Source organism: Petaurus breviceps, unplaced genomic scaffold, assembly GCF_028583685.1.
Source record: "Petaurus breviceps papuanus isolate PSGF00001 unplaced genomic scaffold, PetGlider_PUasm1.0 178, whole genome shotgun sequence".
Lineage (NCBI taxonomy): Eukaryota > Metazoa > Chordata > Mammalia > Diprotodontia > Petauridae > Petaurus > Petaurus breviceps.
Window position 1 is genome coordinate 27011217 of NW_027185777.1, and position 22974 is coordinate 27034190.

At 39.6% G+C, this 22974-nt stretch overlaps 1 protein-coding gene across 3 annotated transcripts in view; it reads left to right on the plus strand.

Moving 5' to 3' along the window:
* The window catches only part of CCNY (cyclin Y), a 310615-nt gene that overhangs the window by 253922 nt on the left and 33719 nt on the right, over nt 1-22974 (plus strand). For all 3 annotated transcript variants that reach the window (XM_069086526.1, XM_069086525.1, XM_069086524.1), the window contains 4 exons: nt 3976-4076; nt 9195-9230; nt 12950-13007; nt 13115-13234. In XM_069086526.1, coding sequence (XP_068942627.1) covers nt 3976-4076; nt 9195-9230; nt 12950-13007; nt 13115-13234 — 315 coding nt within the window. The remainder of the gene's footprint in view (nt 1-3975; nt 4077-9194; nt 9231-12949; nt 13008-13114; nt 13235-22974) is intronic.

Sequence of the window (22974 nt, forward strand, 5' to 3'; positions counted from 1 at the left end):
TTTATATTGCTTAAAGTAAAATGTACATTTCTTAGTTTTCATCAGGAGATTTGGTGCTTGATCTTGCATTCTGACACCCTGTCTGCTACCCTGCAGAAGCTTCAAAGGAATTTTTACCATTTTTAAAGTCACTAAAATGTAGATACTATAGCTACTTAGAAAGAGAAAGAACCATTTGTACATATTTAGATTTTCCTAATGAGATTGTTAGAGTTTAATTCTGTCAACCTGGAAATGTCAAGTAAAAGTTGACATTTAAGTTGTAACTTGGACTTGATATACTTTCCTTCTGTTCTTTCCTTAAACAGCCATAGAAAAGCGAGAGCTTAAGTAGTCATGGGGCCAAGTACAAACACTGCCTTTTAGATTTCCTGACAGGTTATTTGATTGTGGCTAGCAGTGTGATATGGAAGAGAGAGTTCTTGAATTCAGGAAGACCATGGATGGACATTGCTTGGATTTCAGATACATGGAGTTTATGATGTCTGAAACACATGATTGGGATATTGAACAAATTGCTAAAAACCCTAAATGCTCCTAAATGTGACAAGCTGCATTAAACATCATATGCCTTATAATTAATGATTAAGAGAATACTCTTAACCTCTTGGCTTCTGTTTCCTATGGTAATATGAGGATAATAATACCCATTGTGAGGCTCAAATTAGACCATAGATGAAAAGTGCTTTGTGAGCTTTAAAGCATTTTATTATTATTACGAACACCAGTGTTTAGGACTTAGTAATGTTTTGGTAATAGCCTCCTTAATAACAACATATACAATGATTGTTTTGCAAACTCATGGTTCCCTCAATCATTCTGATTTTTGGGGAGAAATTTTAAGTGAAGAGTTTTTCTATTCTTCAGTTCTCAAAGGCCTTAAATGCTTGTAAGTTTCATATTTTTTTTAAGACTAGAAACCTCATTTTAATATATTAGTTTTGGAGTAATGAATGAAGCAACTGGTTATATATGTCTTAAAAGTCCCTTTAAGATCTACCAAACAAGACTGATTATCTATCTGTCTGTCTGTCTATCTATCTCTCCGTCCATCCACTGACCTCCCTCCCTCCCTATCTATCTGTCTGTCTGTCTGTCTATCTATCGATTGTTTGGTATATGAAGAGACCAGACACTGATTTCATGTTCCCTTTGGGATAATTTTCTCATTTGCTAGAGAACATACTTTAGCTGTCAACATAAACACAAAACCAAATGGAAATTTGACGACTGTCCAGAGAATCTAATTTTTTAAAAAATCCACTCTAGAATCAGAATTATACAGCTAGTGTCAACTGATCACAATATCCAGGTAGAATGTCAAACATCCACTTAGTTTTAAATTAGATGTCACTTATTGGTAACATATTTTTCACTTACCAGTTCCCGTCATAGGGAATTTTCTCAGTTTTAAATTTCACCAGTGAACTCAATGCTTCTTAAAAATGTGAAATGCCATATTGGTCCCACTATATATATATAGGTTAAAATTAGGATACAGTCTATGATTATTTTCCCAGTTAAAAAAAGGAAAAAAATGAACAAGGGGAACAGCAGTGATGTAAATGAGTATAATGATTGTTTGTATGGAAAGAGATAAGTTAAAAAAAATGTTCCTTAGCCTTCCTTTCATCATAGCTTTAGGATTGGGAATAATACATAGGGAATGTGGACTTAGCTGAGTAGTTTATTGCCACAATGCTCCAGGGAGTAAGTTTGTAATATAACAAAACTGAAATGATTGCTTTTTCTAAAAATATAGTACGTATATTTCCCAAAGCATGGGTTTTTTCTTTTATCTCCATGACACACTCACAGGACTCCTCCCTTCTCCATCACCAAATGTCATTCAACCATCCATTATTTACTAGAATTATAATATGTTTCAGGAATGGAGTGGGGTGTTTCTATGTTGAGTTAGAAACTTAGACATGACCTCTTACTTGCCCCCAGCTTCCCAGACTCATCAGCTGCTCCCTCTTCTCCATAACCCTAGAGCAAAGGTTTTCCTTTGAAAGAAGGTGATTAGTGGCCATAGTCCCACCTCCCAATGCCAGCTAGACTGCTGACTCATTTGCCTAGAAAGACCTGGGTTTGAGTTTTTCAATTTGTTCTGTGAAGTTGTTTAAATTAATTAGTAATTATATATATATTTTTTTTATCTCAAGGCTCCAGCTAGAGAGAATATATTCTTATCACAATAACACAGTTGTAAATCTGTCTTTCTTTCCTCCAGGCTACTCTCTACTTTGAGCACAGATGAACATAGTTTAGCAATTCATTGGTTGTAACCAGATTTATCATACTTAAAAAAGAGTGAAAGGAAAGGCAGACAAATTCGTAAGAAATGGAGATTGAAAGGGATGGGTGCACACAGGTGCACATACTCCTCTGTGAGAGGCAGAGAGGGAAAGGGAAGCAAGAAAAATTGCAGGAATCACTGGATCTTCAGACCAGTGAGGCAGCATCTTGGTGATACAACATGCATACCCAATACACTTACTGCTCAATTCTCCCACATAGGTTTCATTTCTAGAGACAGTGGATGCCATGACTGGTGCTATCTTCTTCATGACTTCTTCTCTCCCAGGCACAATAGTTGCTTCTTCCTCCCTGTGCTTCCTTGATGCCAACATGTTTGCTTTCTGTGAAGGTGGTCCTTTCTGACCTTGGAGTCTTCAGCTGTCCCCACCATCTCTTGGGGATATATGTGTGTGTATATACACATATATGTAGATGTATATGTAATTATTTCTCAGTGTGGATTCATATTGTTTTTATAGAGTTTAGAACTATAAGGGGATTTAGATCCTTTAGTCTAACCCCCTCTTTAGTTAAGAAACCTAAGGCCTAGAGAGATCACACTGATTTCCCTATAGTCACACAAGTAGTAACATCACTGGAATTGAAGCCCAGATCCTTTCATTCCTTAAAAATAAATTCACTTGGGAGTTTGGCTTGCAGTGGGTGGCAGCCTGTATTTGGACCAACTGAATTTACGCAAGACCTTAGCAGTTATTCATTTCTTCTGCTTTCTGATGTATCAGCTTATAACACATTTTAAAACAGGTTTTTCCATCAGTTGGATTGATAACTTTACTTTTTCATCTCTTACATAGTTCTGAAAAGCAGATAGGTCAAGGGGATGAATATCAATGTGACATGCATCTTACATTAAGCGTATCTTATAAAGTCTAATGTGTTAATGGCCTCTAGATTCCAAATAAACCCATAAGAATAAGAGAAAGAATTGATTCTGTGGAATCTTGTTATAATAGTGGTATGGTAGAGAAGGATCCTTATTGTTGGCTATAGGAAACTCACAATGTGGGAACTCCTTACCCTGGAGAAGATGGTAACCCAGCTCTGACCTGTGATGCAGTAGACAAATCTTTGGGAGTTGCCTGAGGAACCCTGAATTATAGCCCTTCGGTGGCAGCGTGAAAAACCTACTGTGTACTTTTGAATCTTGCCTCGGGTACTTACTAGTTGTGTGACCCTGGACAAGGCACTTAATTCCTTCATTGCCCGAGTTCATTCATCTGTAAAATGAGGTTATCAATAAGTATGTGCCTCACAGGATTGTTGTGAGGACCAAATGAGATCTGTTTAAAGCTCTTTGCAAACCTTTAAGTGTATATAAATGCTAGCTGGTTTTACTATTATTGTGATTACAGGGGGCTTAACATTCCTCACCATACGACTGGATTCATGTTGCTTTGTAGCATGGTTTTTCTGCTCTTTCTTTTTTGATGCAGACTTTGTATTTCATTTTTTAAGTCAATCAAAAGCAAATGCTTTTTTTACTTTGGAAGATAAAGCCTTTTGATCCTGTTCCCATGAGATTTAAGAAATTTCACTGAGGTTGCTATTTTTTTTTGTGGGTGATCATCGTTAGTGAAGGTGGGAGGGTCTCTGAGAAGAGCATTCAGCAAGTGTATAATTGTTGTCATTCTGTTGCCTGTTGCTTCCTAGCATCCTCCAGGACAGATGGGAAGGAAATACAGCTCCTGTTCCACTATTTTCCTAGATGATAGCACAGTCAGTCAACCAAACCTCAAGTATACAATTAAATGGTGGGTATTCAGAACCATGCCTTCACTTCATATCCAAGTATGCGTTAATGATGACTTAAAGAAAAGTGTGTGTGTATGTGTGCATGCATGTGCATGTGTGTGCATTGGTGTGTGGTTGAATAATCACTGTATCAAGAAGGTTGAAAAAATGGTTATGCTTATGAAATGTATAAGATTTACGGATATATGGAGTGTAGATCACCTTTTAAAAAAATGGGCAAGGAGTAAGCTCTTGGACCCTTGTTAGTGCAGTGATCCCATCCAATTTTCAGGGACTCCTGTGCTCCTCCCTTCAGGAATAACAAGAGTAGTAGTGAGCCGACTTTTAGGCAGCAGAGATGGTTCATGGGAGATCATGAGTAACTAGGGTCAAGGGAGCGAAGTAGCTAACACATATTGATGGTTACAGGTTTCTTTCCTTCTTCTCTCCTTCCTTTACCCTCCTTCTTTTTATTCTTTCCCCCTTTTCTCTTTCCATTTCCTTTTATTCTAAATTTAGTAACCATCAACAAAATATTCATATAAAATGGAAAATGATTGCATACACAAAATTTTAAAAAGGATTTTTTTCAAATGTTCCTTTTTTTTTGTTAAAAATTCAAAGTATTGACACTCTCATACCCTCTTAAAGCATGCCCCTCCCTCCCTCACCTTTTCTTAAGGCCATCCTAGCACATCACTCTTTTAGCATCTTTTCTGCAAAAAAATGTAAATATGTTTTAGGATGTTGAATATTAAAAGCAAAAGAAGGTAGTGAGGAGACAAGCATGGTGTCGTGGTGGGTGCCCTGAAGTGACCATCAGCCACCGTGGCTTCTAATCTGAGCTCTGACTCTAAGCAAGTCTTACAGTAAGCCTCAATTTCCATCTGTTAAATAAAGGGATTGGTTCTATAAAGGGCCTTCCAGGTCTAGCGTTCTGACAGGGCTAACATCAAAGTAATAATAATGATGAATCTTTGAGTAGCACTTCAGAGCTTACAAAATGCTTCCTTTACAACAGTTTGAGGAAAGAGGTTGTAGGAGTTATCTTCATCCCCAACTGACAGATAAGAGACCATATGTAGATGACACCCCTTGAAATCTGTGGACAAAAGCTAAGCCCCAAGAAGGGTGTTAAGATACCTATGCCCTCTTCTAGGAAAGTACGTGTTTGTATATGTATAATAGATACACATATACTCACATAGATGCACGCATGTATACACATAATATGTGTATATACACATACATTTAAAAACTGTTAATTTTTTAAAGACATTCAGATTCTCGACTGAAAAAAAATGCAGCCTTTCATTGAGACAGGTTCTCTGTTTTGCATGACCCCATCCATTCTTTTTTTTTTTTTTATAAAGCAACTGGGGTTAAGTAACTTGCTCAAGGTTACACAGCCAGGTGTTTCTGGGTGGATGCTAAGTGTCTGAGCCTGGATTCGATCCCCAGGTCATCCCGACACTGGAGCCGGTGCTCTTACTCGCTGTGCTACCTGGCTGCCCCCGACCCCATCCATTTTTGATGCTGTCACTGATATCTATAATAATGCAAACTAATAAACCAACAAGCATTCCTTGAGTGCTGGCTATGTGTACAGCACTATATTGAATGGGATGGAGGAGACACCCCTACTTAAATAGAGGCTACTCTTTAAATAGAATCCCCCCATGCATACATATATACATATACATGTACATATATGTACACATACATATACATATGCATATATATGTCTATATATTATCTTTGTCAAGTTATTAGTGGGAATGTGGTCTGCTCTCTTAATCCTTTGGTGTTTATGGGCTCAGTAAGTTGTATTGATCATAAACTTGTGTCCCATGATTCATGATGGAAAAAGGGTATTCATGATAGCTTGGATACCCCTTATTTGTGTGGCCTTTTCCAAAGTACTTAAGAGCCTTTGGTTCACAATACACTGCATTGAAATAGCTGTTGGAAAGGTTTCTTTGTACTAAATTGTTACGGTCTGTAGAAGGAAAATGAGAAGCTGGAAAGAAGCGTGTCCTCTCATCTCACTGGATGATGCTTGAGGAAAGCACAGAATGCAGATGCTCCTGATTTTTCCTTAATTCTGAGAAGCAGGAAGAGATTCAGAGGAAGGCAGACACACACCACCTCCTGCAATGGACACCAGTGGATTCATTTGTGTTGGGGTTATTGTCTAAAAATCCCATGAAAGTTACACACACACACACACACACACACACACACACACACAAAGGGCCCCAACTTTGGACAGCTCATACTTTGTACTGTTAATGTCTAAACCACCCCTGTTTTACAAAGAGATCCTCCCCACAGATTTCATCATCATCCCCACCTCCAAAGTCACCTTATCCTTGCTGAGTGCAAAAGTCATTAGTGCTTTTAGGGAATGAGCAGTTTCAGAAGTAGAAGAGAATAGATTGAAAAGAACACCTTAGAGGAACTGACCTTAATAGTAGACTCCAGGCACCCTGCCTATGCCCTGACCTAAATGCTGGTACTGCTCAATGCTCCTGCATTGCTGGAGGTTTTTTTAATTTCCCTTTGTTATACTGCTTGAAATTTCACTTGGTATAGGTTCAAGTGAACTATCAAGCATGGACACATTAGTATGAACTTAGTAATTCAGTTTAGGTGAATTTTCTCTTAATACCTGAGATCAGTTGCTCTGAAGGAAGAAGAGCTTTAGAGGAGGGATGGGTAATTTGGTAGAGTGGAGCTGTTTGGGAGCAAGGTGTAGCAGCAAGCACCCCAGCATCCCCAGGGTGGCTGCTAACACAGGTTCCTAGATCTGCTTTTCTAAAGGAAAGCAACTCAAAATGGGTTAACAATCTTGCATTTACCTAGTTTAGGGGAAAAAGGTCAATACCCTAAACTTCAGAGAATACAAACAAGTACAAGCAGACAACTACAGAGAAACATCAGCAGACAGGCTTCCAGCTGTGTGACCATTACATCCATACCTAGTTATCAGAGAGGGAAGCACCAACATCTGGGTTTTCAAAGCCGGGGGTGGGGGGCTTGACAGCTAGCTGCCTGGAGTCTTGTCTGGTCTTATCACACAACTCTTCTTAAAGTGAGACCCAAAATAAAACCTCACATCAGGATATTATATAGCCTTCTCCTGGCTCAGAGAATGTAACAACCCTCTTGACCCACTGCCCAAACACAGAGTATCAAGGCGTTGGCATTCCTGAAAAACAAGCCTCTTGCCACAGGCTCCAAGTGACCACATTCAGCCTATTAGAGGGCAGAGTGTATTTTCAAATCAAGGAAGGTTCTCAGAGTCACTTAAGCCTATCAAAGGGCCTAGGGGCAGGGAAGATCTTAAATTCCCATTCCCATAACACAAGGCTGGTCTGCGAGGGTGCTGTAGTTTAGATTGCATGTGGGTAACTGGGATCTCTGGAAAAAAGTCCTCAGAGGTGACAGAGGGAATGGGAAATGGAGGATTCTAAAACCAAACAATTTGCTACAAAGTTTTCCCAACTTTAGGCCTTTCTACTCTAAAAAGGGTAAGGAAATTATCTTCCTTTTGCTTCTCTTCTTTCCTTATTGTAATACATAATTCCTGATTTTAGAACCCTGAAGTCATATTGGAATTATGTTGATCCTAAGACCTAAGTACCATTTCTATAATTCTGAGCTTGTAATTTCCTTTTTTCAAAAATGCCCTCAAAGATTCTAAAAGTAGATGGATATTGATTTTCTTATTGTTCAGAGGTGCTTTATAACTCCCTTTTCTTTAAGCATTAACTGTTAGGACAGGAAAAAAAATGATTCCCAGGAATGGAGTTTTATATCTTTGTAAGAAAAACTAGTTAGCTAAAAACTGGAGGTATTTTGAATTCTCAGCATACCTCAGATCACTAGACATGTGCTGATGAAGAGGAAGTTAGGAAGTTCAGGGTCTATTCCACACTTCTAAAGCTGATGTCCTGAAGAGCAACTACCATGATGACTCATAGAATGTTTCCTGATGTAGCTGACAAAGCTAGAATACTTATTTGGATGGACCATTGGCACTAGCCCAGCGTGCTGTTTCTCTTAAGCTCAAACAAAAACAAAATAAACTAGGTAATCTCTGTAGAGCAGGGGTGGGGAACTGTGCCGGTCAAAGGGCTGCACTTGAGGACCTAGAGGGCCACACATGACCTCGAGGCCACAGTAGAGTATCCTCAGATCAAAAAAGGAGGGGAAAAAAAGGTACTTTCTTGCCCAACGTTAATGATTTTTCCACCAAGATACAAGTTATATATTTTGAAGCATTTCAGCAACTGAATAAAGATTCTTGAGGAGTTTGCTAAGAGAAGGTAATTGTTTTAAAAGAAAAAATAATTAGCAAACTACTCTGGGCAACTTAGTTTGCATTCTCTCAGCTATTGCAAAACAGTTACAACATGTCAGGACAGTAGGTATCCTTCTGGGTTCTGCCGTGGCACTGGAAGTGGCTTTGAAATATGCGATGTGACCATGATTTAATAAGATCCCAGTATTGAAGGGGCAGCTAGGTGCTGCAATGAATAGAGCACCAGCCCTAGAGTCAGGAGGACCTGAGTTCAAATGCAGCCTCAGACACAACACAAAAACTAGCCTTGTGACCTTGGGCAAGTCACTTAACCCCAATTGCCCTACCTTCCCCCCTCCAAAAAGAAAAAAAAAAGATCCTAATATCGATAGATAGAGGGGAGCCTTAGAGACCATCTGGTCCAGCCCTTCCATTGTAGCAATGAGGAAACTGAGGTTCAAAGAAGGAGTTTCTATCAATGACTTGTCTACAATCTCATAGTAAGTAGCAGAACTAGTATTGACATTCAAGCCCCCTGACATATCCAAGCCACACGGTACTAAAGTCTGACAAAATCTGGCACATGCAGTGATTTCTTTATAAACATTGAGAGACAAGTTCTAGTTTTGCAGAAAAGGGTAATGGAAATAGCATTACTGGTCAAGGAAGAGAGAGGTAGATAGATATTTTCAAACTGTACTTTCTAGATCTGATTTCTAAATGGGGAGATGGTATGTAAATGGAGACATTTATAATCAGATGATGTTTCTTTTTATGTTAAGTTCCTGATTTTTAAAAAATAAAACATTAACTCTCATGTTTTACTTTACAGTGTAGCGCTTGCAATATATTATCACATCAAAAACAGGTATGTGGATAATGAATTTCTTTCCCAAGATATTAAAAATATCATCTTTGTCCTTTTTCCTTGCTCAGACTATAGGACTTGTACCTTTAATTCACATTTTCATAGGATTTCCAAATTTTCTCTAACTCCTTATACCCTCTCAGCACACATATAGGTCCTTCCATAACTTGAACTGGGTGGAGTCCATGCACATAATGAAAGAAAGATGAGATACTAACATGAAGCCTACCAATTTCCCCCAGAGATCTGCAGGGTAACCATCACTTATAGATCAGACTGGGTACCTCTGATTATTCCTATTACATTGAATTAAATATTCTTAGACTGTGGAACTTCATAAAGAAATTTTGGTAGGCATTTTATGCTAACAGGAAAACAGAGTTTAAAGTAATTTGAACTACAGTTTTATATATAGTCATAAAATAGCTCATTCTGAGGGATATCCCAGATTTGGAAGTTGATTATGAGAAAAATATTCCATATATCGAAGTGTTTCTGTTTTGTAATCATGAGCCATGATACATAGGTCCACATGAAAATATATCATTTCTAAAAATTACAGAATACAGGACGTCTTAGTATTGTCTCATGAAACAGAATAAAACATAACAAAAATCAAAGCCTTGTCTGGTTTCTTATTTTTTTAAAAATTCCTATCCAGATTTCCCAGTAGTCTTACCCAGATTAACCATTTAATCCCAAAGAACAGTGTAGCCTTATTGGCAACATTCAGGTGCCAACCTCCAAAAAACACTTTGCAGCAACATTTCCAAGCATTTTCTGTGAGCTTCATAGTAACATGAGCCATTAAAGCTTAGCAGTGGTTAGGCAAGGCAGCAAACATTTAGTAAGCGCTTTCTATATGCCAAGTAGTGTGCTAAGCAGTAACTGATGAGCTGGGTGCAATTGGTGAGCATCTGGGAGAGACACCAATGAGGAGAGAGGGGAGAGGATGTTAACGTGTGTGGTAAATCTGAGCTTTAGAACCTGTAGGTCTCTTGGGGAAGAGGTGGCATCTCTTCCTGACCCAGTTTCTGCTTGATAAATTATGCTGACTGGAAACTTGGAGCTTGTGACAGGTTTATTTGCTTGATAGAGAGAATGCTTTTTAAGTGGAATATCCATCCATGAAAGGAGGTAAAAAGGCACAAGATGAATTCAGTGTATATGAGCTTAAGAAAAGATTCATTTCCCACTCACCCCACCAACCCCGTCCCCCAAAAGTCATTGCAGCTCTGATTTCCCAAGCCCCATCCAAATTCTTTTAGGGAATCTCTTCTTCCACCTTCAATGCTATGAACTGCAGGTCATGTTATTCTTTTTTCTAGACCTCCTGGATGGATATTCAAAGGTTTTTACTTTTCAAAGAAAAAAGAAGAGATACTTTTGAACTGCCCAAGAAAATTCAGTGCTGAGCTTTTAGACTGTGTCACTCAGATACCACCCAGAAAATAAATTTAGGGGCATTGTTAGTGTGTTAAGAGAAGAATGAGGCTCTTTACTCCCTTTAGATATGTTCTGCCTCAGTGGTACTGATGCTTAGCTGAAACTTTTTAAAATCAGGCTTGTGGTTGCTTGCATTCAGTGTCAAAGGCAAAGTGGGCTGTAGCTGACCCTCTTTGAAAGGTGATCGATTCTGTACCAGGACCAAAAGCCACTTGTGTGATTCCCATGCTGGATTGTAAACTCCTTGGGGGCAAGGCTCTAAATCTTGTTATTTCTGGTTTATCACAGTTCTGTGGACATGGTAGATATTTAACAGAAGTTTAATAATAATAATAGCATTCATATGGGACTTGTAAGATTTGCAGAGTGCTTTACCCATATCTCATTTGAGTAATTCAATTGAGTCCCTTAGGAATTCCTGTTTTATAAACACAAGGTAGTACATCTGAATGTGTTTTGCCATCTTTCCTCTTTTATTCTTTAATCAAACATTTTAAAGAGAGGGAATTTTCTGTTTGCCTATAAATATATACAAATTGTATGTGGCACAGTGAAAAGAACACTATCTCTCACATCAGAGGACCAGGGTTCAGATCTCACCCTTAAAACTACTTGTATAACCTTGGGAAAGTCACCTAACAGCTTTGGGACTCAGTTTTCTCATCTGTAAAATGAGAGGATCAGACTCGATTACCTCTGATAACCTCTTTTCAGGTCTGCGTCTATGATCCTGTTATCTTATGACCAAGAATTTTTAAGGTTCTCTTCTTATGTCCAACTCTGACCCTTTGGGGGTTTTCTTGGCAAAGATACTAGAGTGGTTTGCCATTTCCTTCTCAAGCAGCTCATTTTACTGATGAGGGAACTGAGGCAAACAGGGTTATGTGATTTACCCAGGGTCACACAGCTAGTAGGTGTCGAGGCTGGATTTGAACTCAGGAGAGGAGTCTTCCTGATTCCAGGCCCAGATACTCTATCCACTGTGCCACATAGCTGCCAATGTTCTCTTATATGTGAGGAATTATGTGTAAGGAATTCTACTGCAGAGATATAAGCCAGAAACAAAATAATACTTTCCATCAAAGAATTTTTAGTCTCATGAATACTTTCTCTGGTTTTCTTTACCAAAATATTTTGGAAGAACAGATAACAGAAATTCCATTGTGCTAACTTCAAGGATTCTATAGATATATCCCACTTAACAAGATTTATTGATTAGTAAAAACATGATAGGTAAAATATTATTCCTGGAAACAGTTCAGTGGGGAACAATATCATAAAAGTTAAATGTAGGCTATGGGATTGACTGAAGAGTGAGAGGGATTTTATTTAAGGTGAGGTTAGCAACTTTATTGCAAAAATACAACAAACAGGAAGTATTCAGGGGTAAGGGTGGGGGTGGGGTAGATGTATTCCTGTCTGTATTTTTCAAGCTGATTAAAAGCTTAATATCTTGAAAGTTATCTGGGCACTATTTTATCAGTTAAGCATGTCATGCATGTAATCTTGTTCAGTATAAAAAGAGACCAAGGTTAAAGTCTGAATTATTTCACTAGCTAAATTGAATGTGAAAATCACAAATGGATCCTTGGGGGCATTTGCTGTTCATAGCCTATGACTTCTTTCCCACCAATGACAGCTTAGCAGTGGTTTTAACATATGCCCCAGTCTGTGTCCTTTCAGGAGCTGCTTGGGACTCAAAGAGTGGAGATATTGGAGTTTCCTTCCTTAGGGTATATAGATATGCACACACACACACATACACACTGCAATATATATATGTGTGTGTACATATGCCTACATGGGCACATATATAGGCATATTCACATGTGTGTATATATAGAGAAATATGCATATAAATATAATTATACTCATGTGTTCAGTGTATATATTCATATATGCATACATATACACAAGTAGAAAACACACACATAATGCATACATGTGTATGTATTCACACATACCCCTAATAACATCCTACACATATCTATAAAAGGATCTACAGGGCACAAAAGGCCCAAGTTTTCTCCTTAGTACAATTTCTGAAGTATGAATCATTGGTTTTGTTATCATGGACCTCTAAATAAAGATGGCTTCCCTGTAGCACGGGCATAAAGGGGGTTATTGAATGGTCACTGATGGCATTTCTTCAGGTCACACACTTCATCAGTGCCTTTTTGAAATACGCTAAAATTAAAATGTATTTTTGATAACTGTGAATGGCACACTTTCTTGTAGATGATAAAATCCTACATTCTTTTTTTCTCCCCCAGGGACACAGATGGAAGGATGCTCTTAGATATTTTTGATGAAAATCTTCACCCCCTTTCGGTAATCTTCTTCCCTCACCCCTGCCTTGTTTTGTGAGATAGACCTTCATTATTTCTCTGCCCTCTGAGTTTGGAGGTGAGTCACCAGAAAATGATTTCCTTCTGCAGAAATCCGAAGTGCCACCAGACTATGACAAACACAACCCAGAACAAAAGCAGATTTACCGGTTCGTTCGGACGCTGTTCAGCGCTGCCCAGCTGACTGCTGAGTGTGCCATTGTCACCCTGGTGAGTGCCTGTGGGGCATTGCCAACGCTGCTCTCGATTTCCTGTTTGTACCGAGGTGCTGAAGAATTTACAGAGCAGAAGTCGGTAGACCTGGATTTAGTCCTGACTGCCTTCCTATGTCGCTTTGTGACCTTTCTGGGTGTGGGTCACGGTATAATGATACAACAAAGGCAATAGGCTGGGTGACCACTGAGGTCCCTTCCAACTCTAAAACTATGATCCCAAGACTGGCTGAGGCCTTTTTAGGAATAAAATTCCATGATTCTTGCCACTCTCTGGTTTCTGATGGCCAAAGGGCATGCATGCTGCTTTAGCACATAATAACAATCATAACTAACAGAAGTTAATAGCAAACATTTATATACCATTCACTATGTGCTGGGAGCTGTAAGTGCTTAACAATTATTATTTAATTTGATCCTCACAACAGTTCCTAGAGGTAGGTGCTCATTTTACAGATAAGGAAACTGAGGTATACAGAGGCTAAGTGACATGCCTAGGTCACTCACACAGCTAGTAAGAGTCTGAGGCTGGGGCAGCTAGGTGGCACAGTGAATAGAGCACTGGCCCTGGAGTCAGGAGGACCCTAGTTCAAATCTAGCCTCAGACATTTAACACTTAACTTGCTGTGTGACCTTGGGGAAGTCACTTAACCCCAACTGCCCTGCCCTCTCCCCTCCAAAAAGCAAAAAACAAACAAACAAAAAACCAAATAAAAAAAGAGTCTGAGGCTGAATTTGAACTCAGGTCTTCCTGCCCCAGCTGCCCCATTTGCCTAGTACTAACATTTATATAGTGGTTTAAGATTTGGAAAGTGCTCTACATTAATACCTGAAGCTTACAGTCTGGATTTAACAATTTTAGATATTAAATAGATAAAGAGGTTATCAGAGGAAGCTAAACCCCCAAAGTCTTAAAAGAGGCCCTGAAGCCCTTCATTCCCAGCTTAAGCTTGAAATCTTTTTCCCCCAATTTTTAAAAATGTTTCCTTAAAGTTTTGAATTCCAAATTCTGTCTCTTCCTCCCTCCTTTCCCCCTCCCTGAGATAGTAAGCAATCAAATAAAGGTTATACCCATGCAGTTATGCAAAACATTTCCATGTTAGTCATTTTGTACAAGAAGACTCAAGGAAAAAAAATGAAAGAAAGTGAAAATAGCAGGCTTCAGTCTGTATTCAAACTATATCAATTCTTTCTCTGGAGGCTAATAGTATGCTTCATCATTAGTCCTTTGGGATTGTTTTGCACCACTGTATTGCTGAGAGAAGCTAAGTTATTCATAGTTCTTCATCAAACAATATTGCTATTACCATGCACAATTTTCTCCTGGTTCTCTTCACTTCACTATGCATCAGTTCTTGTAAGTTTTTCTAGTTTTTTCTACTTGTAATTTCTTATAGTACAATAATACTCCATTCCAATCACATACCATAGCTTGTTTAGCCATTCCCCAATTGATGTCCATCCCTTTGATTTCCAATTCTTAGCTACCACAAAATGATCAAGTTTCCCATTTTAACCAAGGTAAGTCATTCAGTCTGGTGTCCTTAGTCCCCGATGATGCAGAGAAGTAAAACATTTTGGCTGTGGGGAGACAGGGAGTGATAGGGTTTCAGGGCACCCTGGATTATGGCATGGCTTGCAATCAAGTGTATTTAGTTAATGATTTACTATCATAGCTTCTTATTAAGTTTTTAGGACAGTTTAATGATGCTAATAAGAAATGATGGTTGCGTAGCTTGCTGTTTGAAGGACTGGCGCAGATTGATTGCTGCTGTTTTTATTGTCTTGGGAGTATAATCAATCTAGCTTCTGTATTTGGTAGCATCTGTGTTTAGAGAAGAAGGTGGCTCTTTTGCCATGGTATGGTGGAAGATAGCACTGGATTTTTAGGCAGAAAACCTGGGTTTGAGTCTTGGCTGCCACTTAATACCTTTGAGATCTTGGCTGCATTGCTTCTCCTCCTGGGGACTTCCTCATCTGTAAGGTGAAGGGTAAGGCCATATGAGTTCTAAGGCCTTTGGGCTTGAAATCCTGTGATCCTAATAGATTAATTAAGATTCTTGGACTGCTTAGGGCTAATTTGCCAAATAAAATCGAACAAACAAGATATATTATCTTTTCTTTCTTCGATACAAAGATGTGGGTAACAGAAATGATGAATTAACTTTGCTTATGTTAAGTCTGTTCAGGAGCCTAAACTCCAACTTCATTTGTGAATAAGACAGATGTACAATTATTCTTTTCCTGCCATAATGAAAAGTCAGGCATAAGAATTGAGATCTATTCTAGAACTTAATGAAGATATGTTTTACCTTCCCTTCTCTCCCCTTCTCTATTTCCCCATTGGCTTCCATTATCACAGAGGATGACAGCAGAGAGAATTGGTTTGAGTCTGTGGAAAATTATGGATGAGATTGTAGGTAGGAATAGATATAATTCTCCAACTCTAGCTCACTTGTGGGTTAAATGTAAGCTGAAATGGGTTTGAAGTTTGTGTTTTATGATCTGCTTGTCAGTAGATAATATCCATCCTTCAGCACAGCCCAGGGAATTGAGTTAGAGTCTTCTTCCAGTTCTCCCTCACTGGGAGGGAGGCTGCAGTGTGACCCCAGGGCTGCCCCTCACTGTCTAGGAGCCCTGCCAGCAGCAGGCTTCTGGGCAGGCAGTCTGAAAGTGGCCTTTGAGCAAGACATTTGTACTATTTTTCTTCTCTCTTTATGCCCTCCAGAATTAAAAGCAGCCATCGCATTGAGATCTGGACTCCCTCTTGATGGAGATACATTGCCTTCTGCTTTTCCCCTGGGTGTAATCTTGGCATCTTGGTGTGCTGCCCACTGTGAGAGGGGAGAGAAGCAAAGGGGAGGGGTGGGAACGGCGGCGGCAGCCGCTGATGCTGAAAGATCAGATTGCAGCCTTCATGTCTGGTGCAGAAATCCATCTTTCTGGCCAAATACAAGAACTGAAAACCCCTAGTATTTTAAGTTAAACCAAAGAGGATAAGTTATAGGTAAATGAATTTAGATGAAAAAAAAGCTCATTAATTTTTTCCATATTATATAGGAAAGGGGCAGCTGTCTAAATGGCAGCTATCCTTTTGGTTGGGGGGATGATGATGATGATGATGATGATGTTGACTATGACAAGTCAGTATTAGGTTACCACACCCAGTCAATAGACGATGTGGTAGAATAAGCTTAGAATTTTCAGTCCAGCTCCCCAGCTCACGGGCTGTGTGACTTTGGACAGGCACACAGAGCATCTAGCTTAGTGCCTAGTTCCTCTTTCGTATTCAATAAACAGTTGGGTTTTGGCTGATAACTTATCTAAACCTTGGGTAAAGTGGATGTCATTATGACTTACTGGGGTAGCTCTTCTGATGGGTGTTTGCTTCAGTTGGTTTTGCTTTAGTTACTATTTTGATTCTAAAGTCTTGTGTTTGTCATTAGAAATTCCCACCCAAATGCCCATCACTTAATGCAGTTTTAGCAAAAAATATTCAAAGTATGCCACTCATTTAGCTTCTTATTCTAGCTTCACCTTTATCTAGCAGGATGACCTTGTGCAAGTCACTTTACCTCTCAGGGCCTCAGTTGTTTGATGTAAAATGAGTGGGTTGGACACATCAATAATTGTTGGCATATATATTGAGTTTTATATCTGTACATAGTTGTTTGCATAGAGGCTTGTTGTCTCCCTCATTAAGCTGTGAGCTCCTTGAGGGAACTGTCTTTTGCCTTGTCCCTAATGCCTGGAATTCTCTCCCTCATCCATTCTGACTACTGACCTCCCTGGCTTCCTTTAACTATCAATTAAAATCCCGCTGAGGTATGTGGGTGTTCAGGGAGGACTAGCACGTCTAGTGTGAGGGCTTGCTGAGCCTTTTTCACCCACCTTTGGTGTCTACCTGGCACTTAGCTCTCACCTCTGGCTCTGAAAAACTAGGGCATTCCCAACAGCTATGCTCCAATAAACTGTCTTGGCAGATGGGCTAATGGGCAGAATGGGCAGACAGAGCAATTTATTCCATCAGCCTTAAGCAGCTGAAGCAAATGCCGTGGAAAACTTAGAACCTGGTCGTGCATTTAAGACTCCAAGGTCTTCTGCTGCATCCCAGGCCATCACTGGTCATCCTGACTTTCCTCTTGCCACTAGGCTTCTAAGACTCTGGAAGAGAGTGAGGCTGATGAATTTGTGCAACTCTGGCTCGCTTAAATCCAATTCACAAATGAATCAAGGTGTCACCCTGTGATGTCACTGGTCCTCTTTGAAAATGAAAACAAACAAAAAAAGGGGTGGCCAGGTGGCCTGGAGAATAGAGCACTGGCCCTGGAGTCAGGAGGACCTGAGTTCAAATCCAACCTCAGACACTTAACACAAAAACTAGCCATGTGACCTTGGGCAAGTCACTTAACCCCAATTGCCCTCCCAAAAGCAAAAAAAAAAAAAAAGAAAAGAAAATGAAAGACACACAACAAACTCCCATGTCCTACAAGAAGTTTTTCCCAATCCCTCTTCATTCCAGTGCCTCCCTTCTGTTAATTATTTCCTATTTATCCTGTATAGAGATAGAGCTGGCCTTGTGTATATTTGTTTGCATGTTGTCTCCTCCATTAAATTGTAAGCTCTTTGAGGACAGGGACTGTCTTTTTTCTCCTTTTGTATCCTTAGCACTTTGCATAGTGCCTACCTGGCTCATCTTAGGTGCTTAATGTATATTTCTTGAATTGAATTGAATTTCTTTGCATCCCCAGAGCTTAGTACATGCCTGGCATGTAGTAGGCACTCATTCTTTCTCTGTGCATTATTTCATGATCCCCATTTCACAGTTGAGGAAGCAGTCTCAGAGAAGTGTGTCTTGCCCATGGTCACACAGCCGGGTAGTTAGCTGGTGAGTAAGTTTCAAGGAACCCAGATCTCTTTTGACTTTAAGTCCAGAGTTATTTTCCACTATACCATACTGCTTCAAGATAATTTCTAAGTATGGAGATGTGTTTTACATGATTGCACATGTATAAGCTATATCAAATTACTTGCCATTTCAGGGAGGGAGGGAGGAAGAGAATTTAGAACTCAAAATTTCTAAAAGAATTTTGAAAATTGTTTTTACATGTGATTGGGATAAAATATTATAAAAAAAAACCAATTTCTAAGGTCTCTTCTAATGTTTAATTTGGTGACTAAGATTCTTTAAGAAATCAGGTTGGGGAGGCTAGGTGGCACAGTGAATAGAGCACCGACCCTGGAACCAGGAGGACCTGAGTTCGAATGTGGCCTCAGACACTTAACACTTACTAGCTGTATGACCTTGGCAAGTCACTTAACCCCAATTGCCCTGCCTTCCCCCCTCCAAAAAAAAAAAAAAGAAGAAGAAATCAGGTCAAGAGTGAGTGAGAAGGAAGTAAGCCTTTCTCTAGGACCCACTATGTGCCAGGCACTGCACTAAATGATTTGCAGACATTTCATCTGATCCTCACAGTAATTCTGGGAGTTGGGTGCTATTGTTATTCCCGCTTTGCAGTTACAGTGAATGAGGTAACAGAGAGGTTAAGTGACCTGCCCAGAGTCACACAGGACAAGTGCTGAGGCCAGATGTGAGCTCGCCTCTTCCTGACTCTCAGTCAGGGCTCTCTCTGCTCTGTGACCTAGCTGCCTTTGGCTGGCAAATTGGGTTACATCTCTTTCCCTCCGTACTTTGTCCTGAGGGTCTTTTAACTATACAGACAGTGATGACTAAATAATTTGGAACTTTGATGAGAGAAATAACTCGATAGAGCCTAACTTCCTGTGCTTAACAAGTTTAATGCTGGCTTAGATGGGACAACCAGAACCTTCTAAAGTGTCTTACCTTTCAGATTGTAGGCACCCTCCCAAAAAGCCAACACCAATGTTAAAATTAGCATTCTTGACTGGTGGTTGTTAATGGCCCCAGAAATAAGAGTAGCCATTTTGGTCAGAACCACACACACACACACACACACATACACACACTCACCCCATCACTGGTGGTGGTGGTGGAACTTCCCAAGAATCTAATTTCTTTTCAAACAAATTGACTATGAGGGGCTTTGTCCCCTACCTCCAGATGTGGCTCTCTATTGAATTATAGGATTTTAGACCTGGAAGGAAACCTTCAGTATCGCAGAGTTCAGTTACCTCTGTAAAATGTAGATAATCATAATAGCACCACCTCTCAGGTTGTCATGATTCTCAAATGAGATAATATTTGTAAAATGCTTGCTTAACAGAGTGCAAGATACATAGCAGGCACTGTACAAATGTTAGCTGTCATTATAATTAGGGCAGTTAGCTGGCCAGTGGATAGAATGCCTTGAGCTAGAGACAGGAAGACCTAAGTTCAAATCCAGCCTCAGGCACTTTCTAGCTGTGTGACCCTGGGCAAGTCACTTAACCCTGTTTGCCTCAATTTCCTCATATATAAAATGAGCTGGAGAAGGAAATGACAAGCCACTCCAGTCTCTGCCAAGAAAACCTCAAATGGGGTCACAAAGAGTCAGACACAACTGAAATGACTGAACAACAACAGTCCTTATTATTTATAACTTAAAGTTGGATCTCCTTGTCCCCAGAACAGTGCTTTCCCCCCTGCATCAAACAAATGACCTCCTCTCCAGAATGTTCCTTGCCATCTGGGTAGTACTTCATCCCCCCAGAGAAAAACTGCTGTTTGGAATGGATATGATAAATGATTAAACAATTTCTGTCTGGGGCAGCTAGGCAGTACAGTGAATAGAGCACTGACCCTGGAGTGAGGAGGACCTGAGTTCAAATGCGGCCTCAGACACTTAACACAAAACTAGCCATGTGACCTTGGGCAAGTCACTTAGCCCCAATTGCCCTGCCTTCTCCCTTCTGAAAAAAAAAGAAAAGAAAAAGAATTTCTGCCTTTTTTTTCAGTGTTTCCATTTAGCTGCTAATGCTGAAAATACAGTCAATTTTAATGAAAAACATAAAAAAAAACCCTCTTGCATTACCTTAAAGTTTTATTTGGAAAAGTATTAGGTTGTCAACACCTGGGAAAATGGAATCTATTTTTTAATGTGACCTTTTTCTTCAAAAAAAAAAAAACAACAACAAAATATGGATCTAGAATAACTTGGAAAGAATGTCTAGTTTAGATGGTGCAGGAAGGATAGTGGAAGTGCATTTTTCAGGAGCCTCTTTTTAAAAAAATCCATTTGAATTTTGTGAATTATTCTTGGGTTTCCTGTTGCTCTTCTCATTTACTCACAGCCTCTTCTGCTACATGCTTGGCCCTTGGTTTACCTGAAACACTGAATGTGCAGCTGAGTGACTGTTCACGGTTGAAAACTTTTATTTTAGTTGGCCGGACATTCAGTGGGAGGTCTAGATTCGAACCTTTAACCGTAATCAATTAGTACTTAGCACACATCTACTGATTTTTCTGAATGATTCTTTTAAAGCTTTCATTTATTCTAAATTGTTCTGAATGAATATTAATTAGCGGAAGAGGGTTTATTGAGTGCTTCCTCTCTGCGAGTGCTGTGCCAAGGGGTGGAGATACAAATCCAATCAGATAAGATGCTTGGTCCTTGCTCATGGCCAGTCCCAGGGCTCCCTCTACTTGCCCCTCCTGGAGTGGCCTCGACCTTTTCGCTTGTCCTTAAAGAATATGTTCTCTTAATCCCTCTGTTTATCCTCTTTATTCATTTGTATGGTGTTTTTTTTTAATCCTTATGCCTTGCATGACTATTTTCTGTCACAAAACTTATAAAGGATAGTGTGCATCAAAATGGAGCTAGGTGGTGCATGCTGGACCTGGAGTCAGGAAGACCCTAGTTCCAATCTAGATTCAGACACGTGGACTACCTCTGTTTGCCTCAGTTTCCTAAGCGGCAAAATGAGCGTGATATTAATGGCACCTCTTTCCTATGGTTGTTGTAAGGATCAAATAAGTTGTTCATGAAGCACTTATTGGTGCTTGCTTAATAAATACTTGTTTCCTTCTTTTCTCCCTAATGCAAACGAAGCCTGTTTATGTTTTTGATGGTGATAGCATATACTGGTGGTTAGTCAGACGAAAGCTAGGAAAGTTAGGAGACAGTTTGTCATTCTTACGGGTTTTTCATGTCTGGGGAGGTGGGGAGAGGTGGTGCAAATTGAAGCAATTAACCAAAAATTGTTTTTAGATGATGGATATAGTTGATTTTCAGTTTTTTTCTGGAAGGTTCAGAGGGAGTCTTTAAAATGGTTTTTTGTTGTTGTTGTTACAGTTATGCCCAACTCTTCCTGACCCCATGGACCATTGCACAGCAATACTGTGCACGAGGTGTTCTTGGCAGAGATACTAGAGTGGTTTGCCATTTCCTTCTCCAGCTCATTTTGCATGTGAGGAAACAGAGGCAGACAGGGGGAAGTGGCTTGCCCAGGGTCACACAGCCAGTAAGCATCTGAGACCAGATATGAACTCATGAATATGAGTCTTCCTGATGCCAGGCCCGGGACTCCATCCACTGTGCCACTTGACTGCCCATAGATACTTGGGGGAAATGTATTACAGAATTAGAGTCAATAGTGCTTATTATATTATAAAGCAGACATTGTAAATAATACTTATTGTGATGGATTTGCATTGCATTCTGCTAAACCTCAGTGCCTAAATTTAAACACTATTCCTCACGTTCTTAAAAGATTTTTTTTTGCTAATATGGATGCAAGTGGCCAGCTCCAGGGCCCTGAATGATACTTTTGCTCATGGTAGGTGGTTAATGAACATTGACCTCATTGGATTGAACTGAATTCTGCTGACTTAGGTATGATTCCTTTTCAAAATAATTTGTGGGGTTTAGGGGACCTTAAAAGTCTATAGCAGTTTAATTTACAAAATACTTTTGCATGTGTTGTCTTATTTGATTATCCCAGCAATTCTGGGAAATGGGCAGAGGGTGTTAGGCTGATTTTTACAAATGAAGGAGCTTGAGTTCAGAATTAAAAGTGGGAGACTTTGGCCTTTTTAAACCAAGGTCCCTAGCTCAGAAAGTCACCTAATAGCACAGTTTTTCTTCTTATCCTTTAGATAAGAATGTAGTTAAGATAAGGACCATAAGATGAAGATTTATTTTGAGAAAATGTAGCATAACCATTAATCTTAAAGAATGTGCCCTTGCTGGTATTGTGGAGAGACCTTAGATGAGGGGGAGGGAGCAGGGGCCCTAGTGCTCTGAGTCTGCTAAGCTTGGAGTCAGGGAATTGGCCATCCATTGCCTGAATCTGATGCTGATTAGCTGGGTGACCTTGGGTGAGTCACTTACTTTTGGATCTTGGTTTTCTTGTCCATGAGGCAGTTATGGTTGTGAGAACTCAAGTGAGAGTGTTGATATAAAATGCCTTGTAACCTTTAAAAGAAATTGTAAATGGCAGTTATTTAAGTGACAGCCTCTAAGTGAATTAAGGTGACAGCTCATAGTTTTTGTTTTTGTTTTTTTTTGCACTTTGGGAAAAGAAAGGAGCTACCCAGGAGAATTTTCTCATGACTTTACTTCATTCCCCACCCCTACCCCCACCCCATTAAAATTGTTGTCTGGCAAGAAAACAATGCTTGGTGAAACCTTGGCTGGTTTGGAGAAATGAAAATAAATTGTAAACAAAGCTTTTGGGGGTGGAATTGTAAAACATCTCACATAGTTAATTAAGATCATTGCAAACAGACTGTGCCTGGTTCGTTTTGGCAAATTAAATTTGAATAAACAAAATATCAAC